At 38.2% G+C, this 19,916-nt stretch overlaps 4 protein-coding genes across 4 annotated transcripts in view; 3 read left to right on the top strand and 1 right to left on the bottom strand.

The window, feature by feature from the left end:
- LOC106323404 (alcohol dehydrogenase 1B-like) overlaps positions 1-792 on the top strand; it is a 9,310-nt gene extending 8,518 nt beyond the window's left edge. Inside the window, exons 4-6 of the mRNA XM_013761539.1 lie at positions 68-153; positions 235-430; positions 516-792. Coding sequence (XP_013616993.1) covers positions 68-153; positions 235-430; positions 516-585 — 352 coding nt within the window. The 3' untranslated portion in view covers positions 586-792. The remainder of the gene's footprint in view (positions 1-67; positions 154-234; positions 431-515) is intronic.
- Positions 793-1,408: 616 nt separating this feature from the next.
- On the top strand, positions 1,409-5,038 carry LOC106322431 (probable LRR receptor-like serine/threonine-protein kinase At4g26540). Its single transcript, XM_013760438.1, has 2 exons — positions 1,409-4,345; positions 4,475-5,038. The coding sequence occupies exons 1-2, from the start codon at positions 1,549-1,551 to the stop codon at positions 4,531-4,533; spliced, it is 2,856 nt and encodes a 951-aa protein (XP_013615892.1). The 5' UTR covers positions 1,409-1,548; the 3' UTR covers positions 4,534-5,038.
- A 499-nt stretch (positions 5,039-5,537) lies between these two features.
- Positions 5,538-7,998, top strand: LOC106323403. Its single transcript, XM_013761537.1, has 10 exons — positions 5,538-5,720; positions 5,834-5,895; positions 5,938-6,107; positions 6,517-6,617; positions 6,737-6,827; positions 6,914-6,995; positions 7,098-7,143; positions 7,289-7,437; positions 7,505-7,625; positions 7,690-7,998. Exons 1-10 carry the CDS (start codon positions 5,538-5,540, stop codon positions 7,996-7,998), a joined length of 1,314 nt encoding a protein of 437 aa, XP_013616991.1.
- Positions 7,999-17,337: 9,339 nt separating this feature from the next.
- LOC106323402 (probable 28S rRNA (cytosine-C(5))-methyltransferase) lies at positions 17,338-18,050 on the bottom strand. Its single transcript, XM_013761536.1, has 5 exons — positions 18,022-18,050; positions 17,834-17,917; positions 17,661-17,735; positions 17,513-17,584; positions 17,338-17,415 (listed from the first exon to the last, which is right to left on the bottom strand). The coding sequence occupies exons 2-5, from the start codon at positions 17,915-17,917 to the stop codon at positions 17,338-17,340; spliced, it is 309 nt and encodes a 102-aa protein (XP_013616990.1). The 5' UTR covers positions 18,022-18,050.
- Between the last annotated feature and the right edge of the window lie 1,866 nt (positions 18,051-19,916).

The following is a 19,916-nucleotide window of genomic DNA, read 5'->3' as shown; positions in this document are numbered from 1 at the left end:
GAGGTGGAAAGTGTAGACCTTTCATTGGATTCTCAGTTTTTAGCTGATACTCTTTACTCGGATACAGGACCATGATGACATTTTTGCTTATAATAGAGCTAAAGGAACTCTTTATATACAATGGTGAAACTCGTCTGTTTTTGCGTCATGATGGTAAAAAAGTTAAATTTGATTAGGCTTTTGTGGCATGTTAGGGGGAAGCATGATTGGTTTACATTTTTTGCTTTCCGGCAGATTCACCGGTGTATATGTACAGTATGGGAGGGATGGCTGAGTACTGCGTCACACCAGCTCATGAGTCTCTGCCCTACACTGAGTCTGCCATTCTAGGCTGTGCTGTTTTTACAGCATATGGTGCTATGGCTCATGCTGCTGAGATCCGTCCTGGAGATTCTATTGATGTTATTGGAATCGGTGGTGTTGGCTCAAGGTATGTTACTTATATGTGTCATTGTTGTTTTATTACTTGATTTGGTATGACCAGAAACTAACCATCTTTGAGGTTGTTGCTTCAGTTGTTTGCAGATAGCGAGGGCTTTTGGAGCCTCTGATATAATAGCTGTGGATGTCCAGGATGATAATTAAATTGGAGAAGGCTAAGACTCTTGGTGATACTTCTTGGCTAAAAGCAAGACTCCCTAAAAGAACCAATCGCCATCAAGAAGTTTAACTGTTTAAAAAGTCCAAAAACGGAGATGGTGTTTCCCCAACTGCCATCTCGCGATCAGGAAATTGCTTCTCTAGTCATCATGTTGCAACAATTACAAAGAAGACGACATAAGGGAATTTCTTCTCTACTCATCATCTGGTAATGGCTCACAAACTCATCAAACAAATTTTTTCGTTTTTATTTTTTATGTTTTTATTTTAAAATCAATAGTTAAAATGGTATCTTCTACTATGTTTTAAGAAAAAGTTTAAGTTTAATAAGAAAAATAAAAAAATTTGGTGTTTAATTAATTTTTTTTTAAGAACCTTTAAATAAGAAACTTGCAATGGAGCACGTAAATTTTCGGGTCTCTTAATCTAGTCTCTTAATTCACTTTTACAATTAAAAAATATTAAAAAAAATAAGAGACCTATTTAGGGTCTCTAGGATAATGGTGCTCTAAGGCCACCTTTATCGCAAGTAACAAGAGAGTTTTTAGTGGCTTGGATCCCACAAAAGTGTGAATAATCGATTCTAAAAGTCACCAAAGAAGAAACGGTAAGTGTGAGTTTTTTCAACTGTTCACAAGTCCCATTGACACGTGCCGGCTAGCAATTGGTTCACTTTTTAATTTTTAATTTTTTTAAATCAGAAAAAAAAAAAAATTAAGAAACCCTTATGGGTTTTTATGGATAATGATGCTCTAAGGGAAAGCCTTTTTGGATCCAGATCCTCCTTTGCTACTTCTTCTTCTCTCTCTCTATCCTTGTATGCTACTACTCTCTTTTATATATTTCTATAAACCAACGTAAAAAAAACAAATCCATGGGGTTCTTCGCTTCACAATCCCAACGCACTTGTCTCTCTATCACTTCTTCTCCTCCTCCGTCTCTTCACAAATGTCACGTAACCCTAGATTCTGCTTCTTCCTCTTCCTTTTCTTAAACTCCTCTGTTTTCTTCTCCATCCCCTGTTTCTCCATTGACGAACAAGGCCAAGCTCTGCTCTCATGGAAATCTCAGCTAAACATCTCCGCCAACTATTTAGCCTCTTGGAACGCCGCAGAATCAAATCCTTGCAAATGGGTCGGAATCAGATGCAACGCGAGAGGCCAAGTCTCGGAGATACAACTCCAAGTCATGGACTTCCAAAGCCCATTACCGTCGACCGATCTCCGGCGGTTAAAGTCGCTGACTTCACTCAGTTTAACCTCCGTGAATCTCACTGGTTCCATCCCAAAGGAGCTCGGAGACTTGCCTGAGCTCGAAGTTCTCGATTTAGCTGATAACTCTCTCTCCGGTGAGATCCCTGTCGAAATCTTCAAGCTCAAGAAACTCAAGACTCTGTCTCTCAACACCAACAACCTCGAAGGTGTGATTCCTTCGGAGCTAGGGAACCTCACTAGCCTCCTCGAGCTCACTCTCTTCGACAACAAACTCGGTGGAGAGATTCCAAAGAGTATCGGACAACTCAAGAATCTAGAGATATTCCGTGCGGGCGGGAACAAGAATCTAAGAGGAAAGCTTCCTTGGGAGATAGGCAACTGCGAGGGGCTCGTGACTTTAGGTCTCGCCGAGACGAGTCTCTCCGGTAAACTCCCGGCCTCGATCGGGAACCTCAAACACGTTCGGACAATAGCTTTGTACACGTCGCTCTTGTCGGGTCCAATCCCCGACGAGATTGGGAACTGCACGGAGCTTCGAAACCTTTACTTGTACCAAAACTCGATCTCCGGTTCGATTCCGACCGCGCTGGGGCGTCTCGAGAAGCTTCAAAGTCTTCTCTTGTGGCAGAACAATCTCGTCGGGAAAATCCCAAACGAGCTCGGGAACTGCCCGGAGCTTTTCCTAATCGATCTATCGGAGAATCTCCTTACCGGGAACATCCCGAGAAACTTGGGGAGCCTTCTCAGTCTCCAAGAGCTTCAGCTCAGCGTTAACCAGCTCTCTGGGACCATCCCCGAAGAGCTAGCGAACTGCAGGATGCTGACGCATTTGGAGATTGACAACAACCGAATCTCCGGCGAGATTCCGCCGTTGATTGGTGAATTAACGAGCTTGACGATGTTCTTCGCGTGGTCTAATCAGTTAACCGGGAATATACCGGAGAGTCTTTCTCAATGCGAGGAGCTTCAAGCGATTGATCTCTCTTACAACGGTTTAACCGGTTCGATCCCTAGCGGAATCTTCGAGCTAAGAAACCTCACGAAGCTTCTTCTCCTGTATAACGACTTGTCTGGACTCATACCGCCGGAGATTGGGAACTGCACGAATCTTTACCGGCTTCGACTCAACGGAAACATAATCACAGGGAATATTCCGGGTGAGATTGGGAATTTGAAAAACCTCAACTTTATCGATATTAGCGAAAACCGTCTCATAGGAAACATTCCTCCGGTTATCTCCGGTTGCGTAAGCCTCGAATTCGTTGATCTGCATTCCAACGGTTTAACCGGTTTGATACCCGGTACGCTTCCAAAGAGCTTGCAGTTAATCGATTTCTCCGGTAATTCACTAACCGGTTCTCTACCATCCGGTATCGGGTCGTTAACCGAACTCACGAAGCTTAACCTCGCGAAGAATCGTCTCTCCGGCGAAATCCCTAAAGAAATCTCCTCTTGTCGGAGTCTCCAGCTTCTCAACCTCGGCGACAATAGCTTCACCGGAGAGATACCAGACGAGTTAGGACGAATCACTACACTCGCGATTTCTCTCAATCTGAGCTGTAACTCCTTCACCGGAGAGCTCCCGCCGCGATTCTCCAGCCTCGTGAATCTCGGATCGCTCGATATCTCTCACAACAAACTCGCCGGAAACCTAAACGTCTTGGCTGATCTCCAGAACTTAGTCTCACTCAACATCTCCTTCAACGACTTCTCCGGCGAGTTACCGAACACACTGTTTTTCAAGAAACTGCCACTCTCTGTACTCGAATCCAACAAGGGGCTTTTCATCTCGGCCCGGCCCAATAACGAGACCCAAACCCGACACAGATCCGCAGTGAGACTAACCGTGTCGATCCTCGTCGCAGCAAGCGTGGTTCTCGTTCTCATGGCGGTTTACACTCTCGTCAAAGCGCAACGAGTCGCCGGAAAAACAGAGGAGCTAGACACGTGGGAAGTGACGCTCTACCAGAAACTCGATTTCTCAATCGACGACATCGTCAAAAACCTTACTTCGGCCAACGTGATCGGAACCGGAAGCTCCGGCGTGGTGTACAGAGTCACCATCCCGTCCGGTGAGACTCTAGCGGTGAAAAAAATGTGGCCGAAGGAAGAAACCGGAGCGTTTAACTCGGAGATCAACGCGCTCGGATCGATCCGACATCGGTACATAATCCGTCTTTTGGGCTGGTGTTCTAACAAGAACGTGAAACTGCTGTTTTACGATTATCTCCCCAACGGGAGTTTAAGCTCTCTGCTTCACGGTGCTGGTAAAGGGAGAGGTGGAAGGGCTGATTGGGAGGCTCGATACGATGTCGTTTTAGGTGTTGCGCATGCCTTAGCTTATCTCCACCATGATTGTCTACCTCCGATTCTACACGGCGACGTTAAAGCTATGAATGTCTTATTGGGTTCCCGGTTCGAACCTTACTTAGCCGATTTCGGTTCTGCCAAAACCGTAAATACCGATGGAGATTCGTCGAAATCGAGTAACCGGCCTCCGTTTGCTGGTTCTTACGGTTACATGGCTCCAGGTAAATTCCATCAAATTCATATATTATATACATTGCTATTGCCAAATTCAAAAATATAAAAATATATTCAGTAAAATAAAAACATTCAAAAATAAAGAATTCAATAATGATATTTTTATATGTATACAGAACATGCCTCCATGCAACGTATAACAGAAAAGAGTGATGTGTGTATAGCTACGGAGTGATATTATTAGAGGTGTTAACCGGAAAGCATCCATTGGATCCGGATCTACCGGGAGGTGCACATTTGGTTCAATGGGTGAGAGATCATCTAGCCGAGAAAAAGGCTCCAGGAGAGATTCTAGACCCGAGACTACGTGGACGAGCAGATCCAATAATGCACGAGATGCTCCAAACGTAAGCGGTCGCATTCCTCTGCGTGAGCAATAAGGCAGCCGATCGGCCTATGATGAAAGATATTGTGGCAATGCTTAAAGAGATTAGGCAGTCTGGCATCTGACGGTCGGAAGCTGATATGATAAAAGGCGGAGAATGGCAGCCGCATCCGTTGCCGCCGGAGAAAATTGTCACTCCTCGAGGTTCACCTATTTGTTCGTTCACGTTCTCTGATGAATCCGTATAAAAACGTATAGCACTATACTGCAATTAGGGTGATGACATTTAGAAAGATGTGTAATATTTGTTGTTAATGATTTTATTAGAATCATTGAGAAAGAACCTTTGGGCTTATTTTTCTTGGTTTGAGAGGTTTTGTTATTGTTTTCTTGTAAACGAGATGAAGAATGTTAATGTATTATCACAATACTAAAAGCCAGCCAGATATCCTTTGATATTAAGTTATCCACGTCATCAAAAATAATCATCTAATCACAACATTTTATTTTTGTTTTGAGTCTCAATACTCTGAGCTTGGGTGTGTGAATTTATTTGGTTTCATTGGGGCTTTCTTTTCCATTTACCTAAATCTAAAAACCTAGCAATCTACGCCGACGCGGAAGTCACGAGGCTCTCTCCTCTACCACTTCGTCTTCTCTCTTCTCCTCTACCACTTCGTCTTCTCCCCGTGAAACCATTTCGACTGAGTTCTAATCCATCCATCAATACTCCACAATCAATTTCTTCTTTACGGTTCCGTTTCATCTCCCTCTTTTCCTCCTTCTTTATATACTGCTCTCTTTCCTGTGTACAAATCAAAACCCTAAAAACGCTCAAACCTCGATCCATAGCGATGAAACCAAATGGCAAGTCAATTGTCTCCTCCGATTACGACGACAAAGTCATGTTCTTCAAAGATGTCTCACTGGGTCACCACGAATCTCAGTTGCGATTTCGGCTCATCCATTTCTTGGAGGCTTGGAACCCACTAAAGAAGACGCTTATTGTCCTGGAGATGCTGCTCATCGACGAACAGGTACAATAATCGGAGGAGACTAAGCCTATATAAATATATAGATCTTCCCACTTATTTACTTCAAGACGCTCCTTGCTTACTTATTTTGGTTGTGTTTATGTTATTCTTCGCAGGGAACAGCTATTCAAAGATTCATCTTCCCAGGACGTATTGAAAAATATTTGCCTGAAATGAAGTGAGGATCTGTTTACAAACTCAAAAACTTCTATGGATCCAGAAACAAATCGGTGTTCCGGGTTTCTTATCATACCGCGACCGTGTCGTTCTCATGGAACTCAGAACTGTCGGTTCTTCAAGACTGTCACACTCCTTTTGATGAAGACAGTTTCCGGTTTCATTCGTATGAAGAATTTCAAGCTAACTGTGATCTCAAAGGAGACATCTACGGTAATCTCTGTAATTCGTCACATGTTTTCTTAGTTGCATTGCTTGATGATTATATGTACTATTTAGCCTTTCTTGCTGATTAGATACAGAAATCTCGACTTAAATGAATTAACTGTTATAAAAGGCACATGTTTTTGAATGAAGTTAACGTTTTAAGAGTTTTTGGTTTGACTTAGTCGTTCTCTGAAGTCAGTCTTGAAAGAATCACATTTTTTGGTTTGACTTAGTCGTTCTCTGAAGTCAGTCTTGAAAGAATAAAATTTTGATGAATGAAATTCATTTGTTCGGTTTGTAACGTTAGGTATCAGAACTTACTACTCTCGGCTCTTGGATTTTATTGATCTGTTGAGTACTTTAAACTATTTATTTGGAGTCATCTTACTTACACTCTTGATGAACAATGGAATAGATGTTGTTGGCCACATGAAGTTGGTTAATGGTCAGAGTATCGTTGAGGCCTCCGTTCTTGACGAAGTGGAGATAGCAAAGGCGAGGCGTCTTCTGATTCATGTCCAATCACATGAGTAGGTTTTCATTATTTCTTAAACACTACTTCTCTTTACTCCTCTTAACCATTCAGAATCATTTTTTTCAGTTGACTTGTGATGAAGCTCTACCTTTGGGACCAGGCTGCAAGAGACTTCTGCAAAAAGTTTAAGTCGTACGAAAAAACACCCACTGTGTTACTGGTCACGACTGTTAACACAAAGACTCTCGAAGGTTCAGATTTCTATCTTTAAAATAGGTTTCTTACATTTACATATCTGCAGTTTGTGTTCTTTAATGGGTTTTTCTTGATACAATAGGTACTCTTGCCCTGACCTCAATGTCCTCCTCGCATGTATTTATTGACTACGATGTCCAACCTACCATAGATTACTTCGGCTGGTAAATATTCATCTGTTTTGCATTTACTCTTTGACTAAATGAAGTGCCCGAGTTACCTCATTGCAGTGACTGACTGAATCAATGATTTCTACTCTGTCTCAGGTTGGGCTCTAATCCAGATATTGCTGAGCAGGTTAATGCAGAGGTGGTAACTAAACGTGAGACAATGACTATATGAGAAATATTCTCCTACATCAAGCAGGAATCTGCAAAGGTAAAACTCAATCTATATATCTTTAATCACTAAGAAAAGCTTATATGCTTATACACTCTCGCATGATGCCTTTTTTGAGTGCACGACTACGATCGATGACGTCGTGCATGGCTCTGCTTGGTACTACATTGCATGCAGTGGGTGCCATACTAAGGTTACCAAAGGCCCAACTTCGATGATTTGTACAAACAGCAAATGTGGGAAGGTTAACGTGGCTGGAGCTGCACAGTAAGAACTCTCGCCTGAATATTCAATTACGCTTTATTGGTATTAGCTTCTGATTCTTTCATAACAGGTACCGTTCAAAGATATCTGTTTATGACAACAGTGATCAAGCTTTTTTTGTACTACTTGGTGATGCTGGTCGTGAGTTGACTGGGAAGCCCGCATCAGAATTAGTTAGAAGCTATTTTGAGGTAAATTTTCATCCGACAATGCTCTGTAACGTATTGACCTGACTCTGTTGTACTTGAATGTCAGGCTAACGGAAGCCAAGAAGGTAACCATGAGGCGCCTGTACCGGAAGCTCTGATCAGCACCATCGGCCAAAGACATAAGTTTTGTGTCAAAGTGACAGAGGACAACTTATTAGGCAAGACCCGGTCTCTTACTGTGACCAAGATCCTCCCTCTAGACACTCCACCAGCCACAATATCCTCGGAAGGAAACCACACTACTGCACCTTCGGAGGAAACATTCAAAAGCCGTATGGATTCTGCAGAGGGGAGTAAGAGGACTTGTGACAGTGATGAGATAGAGAAAGCTAAACGCCATAGGTGTGGGAACTAGAGCTTCTGTACTCTAAAACTTGCATGGTTCATTGCAGTTTAAGTGTTTGTTTCCAGTTTTATTATTGACTCATGATTTCCTTTCAGTTTGACTTTTCAGAGTCTTCTTTCTCTGCAAAATATTATTAACTTTGAATGATTACGAGTTAATAATCATGTGTTATGCACTATTACTCTGCTTTTAGGATTACTCTGCTTAGTTAATTATTTAGAAATCTTTGCTAATTACAATGATATAGGTTTGAGGAAATATATGACAGGTAAGGCTTACATTCCGCATAGTGTAAATTAATATTTAGTTATTTACTAGTGTAAATTAATATTGTGATCAACAAGTAATCTTTTTCATATTTTTACGTGATTGTCAATGCATGAGTTCGAAAGATTGTCATATTTTTCATATGCATGATCAACAAGTAATCCTTCCAGTAACGTAGAAAGATATTTTCATATCTAAATCAATAAATTTCTCGGTTTAATGGTCAAGAGTATCTGAGTAAATAAATGGGAAATATTCCTCCTAAAGCGTTAATGGTCAGAGTATCATCGAGGCTTCCGTTTTCCTTCTAGGATTTACATTTTCATTTTCAATAATTTACATTTACAGGTTCCGTTCTTGACGTAGAACCCCAACGAAAAAAAAACCCAACTTCCCATTTTCAAAATCAATACTGAAATCACCATAGGAACTGTCTACCAAGCTCTAACCAACGCAATACACCGAAAGACTGTGTAAGTGTAAGAAATTCTTTTACAAGCCAACAAAATACAAATCTTAATCCAGCTCTGTAATTGACAATCGTTTTTTTTCTAGGATGGAGAACCCACCTCCAACGCTCCCTTTGGAAACTGCAGGTACAAAAATACTTACATCTGTAGAAAGTAATGTCTTTTATGAATGGAATTGAAAATAGTTCATATATTTTAAGTAACCATACGTAATTCCACCCACACAACACTTATGATACAAATGGCTGTCACCCAATTTTTTTTTGTTTTTGAGCAACAAATTGGTCAACGTTGATCAGCTTGACAGATTTTTTTTGAGACAAATTAATGTGTTCTAAATTGTTATAAAAACTATAAAGAGTTTTGGAGAATTTGGGGAGTATTGTTAGATGATTCTACTAAAACCATATAAATGATGCAAATATTTTTAAAATTCAAAACTCATATATGGTTTTACTAAACTATAAAATGGAATTCAATTATATTGTAGTATAATTACATATAACTATAAAATTGAGAATTGCATTATTGATGGGATGACACTGGTCTCCACAAATCTAATAAAACTAAAGAAGGTTTGTAATCAATTATTAAAAAATCATAAATTATTTTCGTGGAATTATTTGTACACTATAGAAAGAACTGTATTTTAGTATCTTTTTATTAACTACATATAATAGAATCTGGAATTCTCATATATTATTATTTCAATTTTTATAAGAGTTAGTGTTAATAAGGAAAAAAACATGTACATGGTTTGATAAACATAAGATAATTCTCTTTTTAATAATAACGTGGTAAGAAAATTTAGAATATCTATCTATATACTAAACGAACTAAAACTCATATTAAAAAAGTTAACTAACTCTACTATTAGAAGTTTTGTAGGTAAGACAACTGTAATATCATATGAACTTCTTCTTATTTGTATGAACGATTAGTGTTTTTCCCGCACTTGTGGGCTTAATAATTTACAGAAAATAGTATATTGAAATATTATCAATTCAAAAACTATTAGAATAATTTTATTTTTATGACATATTTAATAATTAACTAAATATTAATTTTTAATATATGATAAACTTTTTAAAATAATTTTTTGCACTATTTATTACTGTATTAAATTTTATAAAAACTCACTTATTATGAATACATTATTTAATAACCATCTATAAATATTTTTACTTGATTAAAATTTAACAATAAGAATTTTCGTATTTTAGAAAAATACTTTAAGGATTTTATTATACATTTTTATAGAACAAGAATAGCACTTTTCATTACTATAGGTTAGCTCTTTGAGAACACCAGTTTGTTGATTTTTACAATCTCTTAGTTATTAACTCTTTTTTTAACATTTATCTACCTACAAGAAAAAGTGTTAAAAGTGGATTATGGTGTAGTATTAAACTCCAAAACCTTAAAAGTAAACTGTAGTTTTCATATTATCAACAATTTGGTGTAATATCAACATTACTATAATAAATTCATGAAAATCATATGAATATTTCCACTTACCAATATTTGGTTTACTTAGTTTAGAATCATGAAAAAAATAAAACAATATTAAAAATTGTTTGTAAAGTTTTACACAATGCCATTACTCTGCTGCTTGAAACCCCAAATCCCCTAACTGCCTTGGAGCAGGCAAATTCATAATATACTTATTCGAGAAAAAGAAAACAACTATAAAATACCTGATTTCTACCATGCACAACCAGTTATTCCCTATTTCATTGCCATGAGATAACAATACAAAGAATTTCCCCGCTAAAATAAAATCAATTCAAGATTTTTTGAAAAAAAAGAATCTAACACCTTCCAAAAATTTTCATTTAGAAACTTCTACAGGGATCACACATAAAAGAAAAAGAGGACGTCCACTCGGATCACGCAACAAACCAAAAGGTGTGTCATTACTCTTAAAATATAGTATTACCTTATTCAAAATCATAATATTTTAAATTATGAATGTATTTCGTAGTCCACCAGATATGCGATCCACCAACGTTCAAACCCAAGTTTTATGATTGTAAGTTTAAATAAATTTTAATAATAGACTCTTCATCAGTATATATTCATAAACTAATTTAGTTATCAAATTCAATCGTACAGGTGGCTGTGATAAGTGTGACCTTTATGGTATAAGATTCTTTTCAGCCTAAAAACATTATTGTTCCTCAATGTCTTATGCTTATATTCTCTTAAATTGATTGCTTACAATTTAACCAGTGAGACAGAAAAACGGACGAGGGATGAGAAAAGCCATATTGCTATCTAAACGAACATCATTTCTGCCACAAGGTAACCATTTCTGCCAACCATAAAACACTTCAGAAATGATTACATACACTTATACGTCTCATCTGCATATGTTATACGCATAGGTCTACGTGCTCCACCAGAATCCCATGGTTTACACCCTACAAGAACTGCGAGGAAAGGTACATATTTTAAATTAATATTTTAGATCAGTGTCAGGAATGACCACAATAATTTAGAAGCCAATTCCAATAAATGTTAGGTAATTCAGATGATAAATTTTGGTTGCCAATAACTTTCGATGTGGAGTTCTACAATCATAAAAGAATTTTTGTTTTATGAGTTTTTCAAAATGAGTTGTTCTATGGCCATATGAATTATACGTACTTCTGGGCCTACATATTACAGGCCATCGAAGTTATACTATAATTCTTAAAAAAATATTAAACGCTGTTAATTATAAAATATTAAACACACTATGTATTAACAAATTGAACACATTTTAACACAGATAAATGCTCAATATCTAAAGCCGAAGATAACCCAATCGTAGCATGCACAACATGTGGTGCATTAATGTGGACTTCGGAGAGCACTGGTACAGACTCCAGAACAGGTGAACCAACATTCACAATTTAATGTAACCTTGGCCTAATAAAGCTTCCACCGATCAAGCAACTCCCAGCCCTGTTAGAGGAACTTCTTCAGTATAGGTGGTTTCGAGATACCATCCGAGTCTATAATTCTGTACTGGCTTTCACTTCCATTGGAATGAAAATGGATTATAGTGTGGTGAATGCTCCCGGACCTTACACTATACGGATCCAAGGTCAAACCCACCATAGAATTGGCTCGCTTATACCGCGACAAGGCCGTCCCCCCCGAATACCTCCAGCTTTATATATTTGATACGGGAAACGAAGTCAGAAACCGTTTAAATTCGATGGGCCAAACCTCAACATAAGGTAATCTTGATGAGACAACCTTAGAGCGCTTCATCGAGATGATTGACGAGAATAATTGTTTAGCTAAGCTTTTTCGACGGGCAGTTGACTACTACGAAGGCAGCGAGCAAGAGTTTAATATTAGGTTGCTCTCAGATAAAGAGAAAGGAAAAGAATACGATCTTCCGAGTACGAGTGAGGTCGCAAGACTTATCGTAGGGGATATGTCATCAACAATTGGAGTACGAGATATAGTGGTCCAATTCCAATCTGACACTTTGCAGCAGATACGTGACGATCACCCTCTATTCATGAGCCTCCAATATCCTCTTCTCTTTCCACATAGTGAGTATGGATTTCACCCCGAGATCCCATTACATCTTGAGACAGGCACCTCGAGAACAAGGCAATTCCTGACCATACGCCAGTACTACGCTGCTCAGATACAAACACGTCTTAACCAAGGGATAACATTGATTAAAAGCGGTCGTCTCCTCCATCAATATGTTGTGGACGTTTTTACGGCAATCGAAGAAGATCGGCTAAGATGGGTGAGGAATGATCAAGATGTTTTGAGAGCCGAGCTCTACAGTAATGTACTCGATGTTGTTAGCAAGGGTGACACTGATGCTAAAATTATTGGTCAAAGGTTCATACTACCGCCAAGTTTCACCGGCGGGCCCCGATACTTAGTTGAGAAATACCATGATGCAATGGCTATTTGAAGAGAATATGGGAATCCAGATTTGTTTATCACAATGACGGCCAATCCTAACTAGAGAGAGATTAAAGAACATCTTGAGAGATATGGTGGAGACTCCCCCAATGATAGACCAGACATTGAATGTCGGGTCTTTAAGATGAAGTTAGATCAGCTACTCAAGGATTTCAAAAAAGAACTTTCTTCAAGCCATACACAGAAGCTCTCCCTAGAATAGAGTTTCAAAAAAGAGGCCTCCCTCATGCACATATATTATTATGATTTGGAAACTCTTCGAGAACACCAAGTTCAGAGGAAGTAGATGAGATTATTTCAGCCGAGCTCCCAAACAGAGAAGAAGACCCAGAAGCTTACAATTTAGTGACAAAACACATGATCCATGGTCCATGTGGTGTCATTAATCAGAAGTCACCATGTATGGAGAATAACGTGTGCACAAAAAAGTATCATCGGCCGTATAATGGCAGTACTTCGATTGACAAATCAGGGTATGTATTATATCGTCGCCGCTGTAATGAAAATGAGTCTGTGGTAAAGAATGGGGAAATCCTAAACAACAAGTTTGTTGTACCTCATAACATTAAGCTCCTAAAGAAATACAAAGCTCATATTAATGTGGAATGGTGTAGTCGTACAAGTGCAGTGAAGTACTTATTCAAGTACATAACCAAGGGTGTTGACAGAGCATCAGCAGTTATTGAAAAAGGAAATACATCAACTACCTCTGACACAGTGGCTTGTGGGGAACCAAAGGAAAGAGTGATGAAGCAACATAATGAGATCCAAGACTACATCGATACTTGGTATTTATCAGCTTGTGAGTCTATGGGGCGGACTTTTGCATTCCACATACACAAAAGAAAGCCATCGGTTGAGAAGCTTATCATTCACTTAGAAGGCAAACATAACCAATTGCAATAATAATTTGTCAGACGTAGAAATAGGCACCCTCACTTCCATTTGTTGTTCCTATTTAGTAGTTAAAAGTAATCATTTCAAATGTAGTTGGAGTAATAAAAATAGTGTATTTTTTATACAAACATGGATGTTAAGACACATGAAAGTTGTTCCTAGGAAAGCATTTTTGTTTTTGTGGTTTGTGATGAGCCACATTCTAATAATCCTAACGATTATTGGTTGTGGTCCGAGGTGGTCGCGTAACCATCACAAACCACAAAAACAAAAATGCTTTCCTAGTAACAACTTTCATGTGTCTTGACATCCAGGTTTGTCTAAAAAATACTATGTTTTTATTACTCCAACTACATTTGAAATGATTACTTTTAACCACTAAACAAGAACAACAAATGGAAGGGAGGGTGCCTATTTCTACGTCTGACAAATTATTATTGCAATTGGTTATGTTCGCCTTCTAAGTGAATGATAAGCTTCTCAACTGATGGCTTTCTTTTGTGTATGTGGAATGCAAAAGTCCGCCACGTAGACTCACAAGCTGATAAATACCGAGCATCGATGTAGTCTTGGATCTCATTATGTTGCTTCATCACTCTTTCCTTTGGTTCCCCAGAAGCCACTGTGTCAGAGGTAGTTGATGTATTTCCTTTTTCAATAACTGCTGATGCTCTGTCAACACCCTTGGTTATGTACTTGAATAAGTACTTCACTGCACTTGTACGATTACACCATTCCACATTAATATGAGCTTTGGACTTCTTTAGGAGCTTAATGTTATGAGGTACAACAAACTTGTTGTTTAGGATTTCCCCATTCTTTACCACAGACTCATTTTCATTACAGCGGCGACGATATAATACATACCCTGATTTGTCAATCGAAGTACTGCCATTATACGGTCGATGATACTTTTTCGTGCACACATTATTCTTCATACATGGTGACTTCTGATTAAAGACACCACATGGACCATGGATCATGTGTTTTGTCACTAAATTGTAAGCTTCTGGGACTTCTTCTTTGTTTGGGAGCTCGGCTGAAATAATCTCATCTACTTCCTCTGAACTTGGTGTTCTGGAAGAGTTTCCAAACCAAAATAATATATGTGCATGAGGGAGGCCTCTTTTTTGAAATCCTTGAGTAGCTGATCTAACTTCATCTTAAAGACCCGACATTCAATGTCTGGTCTATCATTGGGGGAGTCTCCACCATATCTCTCAAGATGTTCTTTAATCTCTCTCCAGTTAGGATTGGCCTTCATTGTGATAAACAAATCTGGATTCTCATATTTTCTGCAAATAGCCATTGCATCATGGTATTTCTCAATTAAGTATCGGGGCCCGCCGGTGAAACTTGGCGGTAGTATGAACCTTTGACCAATAATTTTAGCATCAGTGTCACCCTTGCTAACAACATCGAGTACATTACTGTAGAGCTCGGCTCTCAAAACATCTTGATCATTCCTCACCCATCTTAGCCGATCTTCTTCGATTGCCGTAAAAACGTCCACAACATATTGATGGAGGAGACGACCGCCTTTAACCAATGTCATCCCTTGGTTAAGATGTGTTTGTATCTGAGCAGTGTAGTACTGGCGTATGGTCAGGAATTGCCTTGTTCTCGAGGTGCCTGTCTCAAGATGTAATGGGATCTCGGGGTGAAATCCATACTCACTATGTGGAAAGAGAAGAGGATATTGGAGGCTCATGAATAGAGGGTGATCGTCACGTATCTGCTGCAAAGTGTCAGATTGGAATTGGACCACTATATCTCGTACTCCAATTGTTGATGACATATCCCCTACGATAAGTCATGCGGCCTCACTCGTACTCGGAAGATCATATTCTTTCTCTTTCCCTTTATCTGAGAGGAACCTAATATTATGCCTGCTGCCTTCGTAGTAGTCACGTGCCCGTCGAAAAAGCTTAGCTAAAAAATTATTCTCGTCAATTATCTCAATGAGGCGCTCTAAGGTTGTCTCGTCAAGATTACCTTCTGTTGAGGTTTGGCCCATCGCATTTAAACGATTTCTGACTTCGTTTCCCGTATCAAATATATAAAGCTGGAGGTATTTGAGGGCACGGCCTTGTCGCGGTATAAGCGAGCCAATTCTATGGTGTGTTTGACCTTGGATCCGTATAGTGTAAGGACCGGGAGCATTCACCACACTATAATCCATTTTCATTCCAATGGAAGTGAGAGCCAGTACAGAATTATAGACTTGGATGGTATCTCGAAACCACCTATACTGAAGAAGTTCTTCTAACAGGGCTGGGGGTTGCTTGATCGGTGGAAGCTTTATTTGGCCATGGTTACAGCAAATTGTGAATGTTGGTTCACCTGTTCTGGAGTCTGTACCAGTGCTCTCCGAAGTCCACATTAATGCACCACATTTTGTGCATGCTACGATTGGGTTATCTTCGGCTTTAGATATGGAGCATTTATCTGTGTTAAAATGTGTTCAATTTGTTAATACATAGTGTGTTTAATATTTTATAATTAACAACATTTAATATTTGTTAAGAATTATAGTATAACTTCGATGGCCTCTAATATGTAGGCCCAGAAGTACATATAATTTATATGGCCATAGAACAACTCATTTTGAAAAACTCATAAAACAAAAATTCTTTTATGATTGTAGAACTCCACATCGAAAGTTATTGGCAACCAAAATTTATCATCTGAATTACCTAACATTTATTGGAATTGGCTTCTAAATTATTGTGCTCATTCCTGACACTGGTCTAAAATATTAATTTAAAATATGTACCTTTCTTCGCAGTTCTTGTAGAGTGTAAACCATGGGATTCTGGTGGAGCACGTAGACCTATGCGTATAACATATGCAGATGAGACGTATAAGTTTATGTAATCGTTTCTGAAGTGTTTTATGGTTGGCAGAAATGGTTACCTTGTGGCAGAAATGATGTTCGTTTAGATAGCAATATGGCTTTTCTCATCCCTCGTCCGTTTTTCTGTCTCACTGGTTAAATTGTAAGCAATCAATTTAAGAGAATATAAGCATAAGACATTGAGGAACAATAATGTTTTTAGGCTGAAAAAATCTTATACCATAAAGGTCACACTTATCACAGCCACCTATACGATTAAATTTGATAACTAAATTAGTTTATGAATATATTCTGATGAAGAGTGTATTATTATAATTTATTTAAACTTACAATCATAAAACTTGGGTTTGAACGTTGGTGGATCGCATATCTGGTGGACTACGAAATATATTCATAATTTAAAATATTATGATTTTGGATAAAGGTAATACTATATTTTAAGAGTAATGACACACCTTTTGGTTTGTTGCGTGATCCGAGTGGACGTCCTCTTTTTCTTTTATGTGTGATCCCCATGCGATGCAGATTGGCAGTAAGTGACTTAAGCCAAGGTACTTTCATCTCGTTTGCATATATTATGCCTGGTCACATTATCATCATAACATTAGGATAACCAACAAAAAAATAAAAATAAGGGTTAAGAGGACAAAGAAACCAATGAATGCATACCTGTATTTTTCATTAGAGAAGCAACATAAGTTGTTTTACCACCAGGGGCAGCACTGCAGGCATAGAGTATAAAGACCTTGTTATATATATATATATCACACTAAACTAATTGCATCTCCTACGTAATGGAGTATTCATATTGACTAGTCCGTTTCTAATAGCACTTTGAATTATACGACATGATATAAATCACAAACATGCACTTGAAAATCAACTTAAGGTACAACTTGGTCAGTTACGATGAACTTACGCCATATCCACTACGCGCTCCTTGTCTCGAGGAGCAAGAGCCATCACTGGCAAGAAGGAACTAGCACTTTGCAACTGCAAATGCACCAAGAACAGACTTCAGAAAACAAGTACATGATACCCGTAAAGTAAGTATGAGCTGGAAGTACAAAAAGATCAAGAAAACACTTACCATATAGAAACCAGCCAAATATTCAGGAGTTGCACCAATTGGAACTTGTGAATCATAAACGACAAGTCCAACCTATAATTTTTAATCACAGGATTAGTTACAGAATGTCCACAAAATAGGACGAACACGATCTTCAAACACAACTTACTTTTGACCACTTGCTTAATGGGTCTAGATTAACTCCTCTGTTCAAAAGTACATCAGCCAGATCCCGTCTCCGAGTCTATTCAAAACAAACACCACCATATAATTATATACCTCAACAACTGAGAAGCACTTACGTAAAGACACTCCAGAGTATAACTGTACAACCAAGTTCACCTTAAGAGTGTTGGTACGTATAGAAGTAGGCCTTTGCTTTTCAAAAGCTTCGATTAGTTCCATGAGTTCAACAAGAGGAAACATCTGCCAAAAATATCCCAATTCACCATACGTGAGTAACAAAATTAGCTAGCGCTTAGATGAAAGAGAGTGAACATAAAAAGTGAAGTCAGAGATAAGCGAAAAACCTCAACAAGAGTTCCAATAAGAAACTCATTATAGCGTAATAAGAACCAAGATCAGCCTTAAGCTGCTCAACAAACTTCTTCCTCTTGACTCCTTCTGGCCTCAAGTCCTTAAAATTCGACAGCATGCACTCTAACAACTGAAACACATATTAAGTAACATCAAGCAACGAACAAAGGCTGATTCCTTAGGAAGAATCTTAAAATTTGAAAAAGTTGCTCACTCTCTTTTATCCTCGTTTGCAAGGCAGGAAGATCTGGTGGCCCACTTGCCTCTTCTTCAAGTTCCTGAACAATGTACAATAATAACAATGATAAGATACCTAAAATCCAAATACTCCATTGATCTTTTCAACAAAAACCAACTAACAATTGCAAAAATGTTAAAAAAAGGAATGGAAATGTAAATTTTTTTTTGCCTCTTTTGCTTATAAAAGCTTATCGACGCTTGGAACCCCGACGCTTATTGGCCTGGAGATGCTCCTCATCGACGAAAAGGTTATATGAAATCTTTATTTTTTTTTACCTTTAGTTCCAACTTATTTAACTTAGTTCCAATCTTCAATCTTCTAAAAAAATTTGGTTTTTAGTTCCCACTTATTTAATAAAAAACATTGTTAGTTCCCACTTACATGAAATCTTCATAATCTATCTGTTTAGAGATTTGATGAATATAAACGAGTTTAAGATTACTACCACCAATGATCTGTTTGCTCTGTTTAAAAAAATGGATGAAAATAAACGTGTTTAGAACTTTGACCACCACTGAGGTGTTTGTTTTCTTGCTTTATCTCTATCTACTTCATCGCTTATCACTTTTTCGTTTGCATATAAAACATTGTTAGTTCCCACTTATTTAGCTCATCGACGAACAGGTACATGAAATCTCCAAAACGTAGTTATTTAGTTCCCACTTATTTACTTCAAACCGTTCCTCACTTACTTATTTTGGGTTTGCTTATGTTATTCTTCGCAGAGAACTGTTATTCAAGGATTCATTTCACTAGGATGTATTAAAAAATATTTGCCTAAAATGAAGCGAGGATCAGTTTACAAACTCGACAACTTCCTACGTGCTATAAGTTCTGAGCTCGTGGATTCTCGGTGGAAGGGTAAGTGTGTTTTTGCGTTAAGGTATTTGTATTTCTTTAAAGACCTAAAAATATGTTAAAAAGTTTTGGATTCCTGCTGTCAACTTCTGACTTTAGAACTGAAGCAGGCCCACTGATATGTAGTGTTCTTAAAGTAAGGAACTTCGAGATTCGAGTTTGATTCTGTCTCGAATGAGATAATACATATTCTATCTAATTTGATGAAATTTCAAAATTGATTTTTTTCTTTTTGGTCTTGGAGAGTCGTAGGAAGAAAGGGATGAATTGACCGTGACTGTTAATTGATATACTACAAGTTACAATTGTGAGTAAAAATGTGGTTGCCTACTTTGAGCTCAGGCTCAATTGAGGGAGTGAAGAGAAGAGGGGAGATGCCGTTACACAGGTTCATCTCAATGTCTACGATATAACGCATGTGAACAACTACCTCTGTTGGTCTGGCATAATTCCATTCTGGAATATACAGTATGTTTATTCTCTTTCTCTTCATAACTCTTCTCTCTTATATAACTTTGTTATTTGATGAAAACCATTTTTATGAGTCTGTATATCATGGACCATTTTTATTTATTTAGAGTTTTAACACTGTTTATCAACTTCATAGGAGCTCATGATCTTAAATTAAATTATTCAGGGGAGGAATCCACTTGAAAGCCAAATTTATTTAGTTGGTCTGTCGTTGTTAGCTGAAACGAAGAATCAAAGCCGTCACTTGGGTAGGTCTTTGTTTCTGATATCTATGATCATTTGTATTCGGTAGCTACGTTGATGGAATGAGTGATTAGA

Source organism: Brassica oleracea, chromosome C2 (assembly GCF_000695525.1).
Source record: "Brassica oleracea var. oleracea cultivar TO1000 chromosome C2, BOL, whole genome shotgun sequence".
NCBI lineage: Eukaryota > Viridiplantae > Streptophyta > Magnoliopsida > Brassicales > Brassicaceae > Brassica > Brassica oleracea.
This window is presented reverse-complemented; position numbering and strand designations above follow the sequence as displayed.

Bases quoted from the DNA above. Each gene is read 5' to 3' on its own strand.
- LOC106323402 (XM_013761536.1), bottom strand. From the start codon at position 17,917: ATGTTTCCTCTTGTTGAACTCATGGAACTAATCGAAGCTTTTGAAAAG. The intron at 17,736-17,833 runs GTGAACTTGGTT...TGTTTTGAATAG, and splicing joins TACGTACCAACACTCTTAAG to ACTCGGAGACGGGATCTGGC. The intron at 17,585-17,660 runs GTAAGTTGTGTT...TAAAAATTATAG, and splicing joins CATTAAGCAAGTGGTCAAAA to GTTGGACTTGTCGTTTATGA.
- LOC106322431 (XM_013760438.1), top strand. From the start codon at position 1,549: ATGTCACGTAACCCTAGATTCTGCTTCTTCCTCTTCCTTTTCTTAAAC. The intron at 4,346-4,474 runs GTAAATTCCATC...ATATGTATACAG, and splicing joins TTACGGTTACATGGCTCCAG to AACATGCCTCCATGCAACGT.
- LOC106323403 (XM_013761537.1), top strand. From the start codon at position 5,538: ATGAAACCAAATGGCAAGTCAATTGTCTCCTCCGATTACGACGACAAA. The intron at 6,828-6,913 runs GTTCAGATTTCT...TTGATACAATAG, and splicing joins TAACACAAAGACTCTCGAAG to GTACTCTTGCCCTGACCTCA. The intron at 7,144-7,288 runs GTAACTAAACGT...GCCTTTTTTGAG, and splicing joins AGCAGGTTAATGCAGAGGTG to TGCACGACTACGATCGATGA.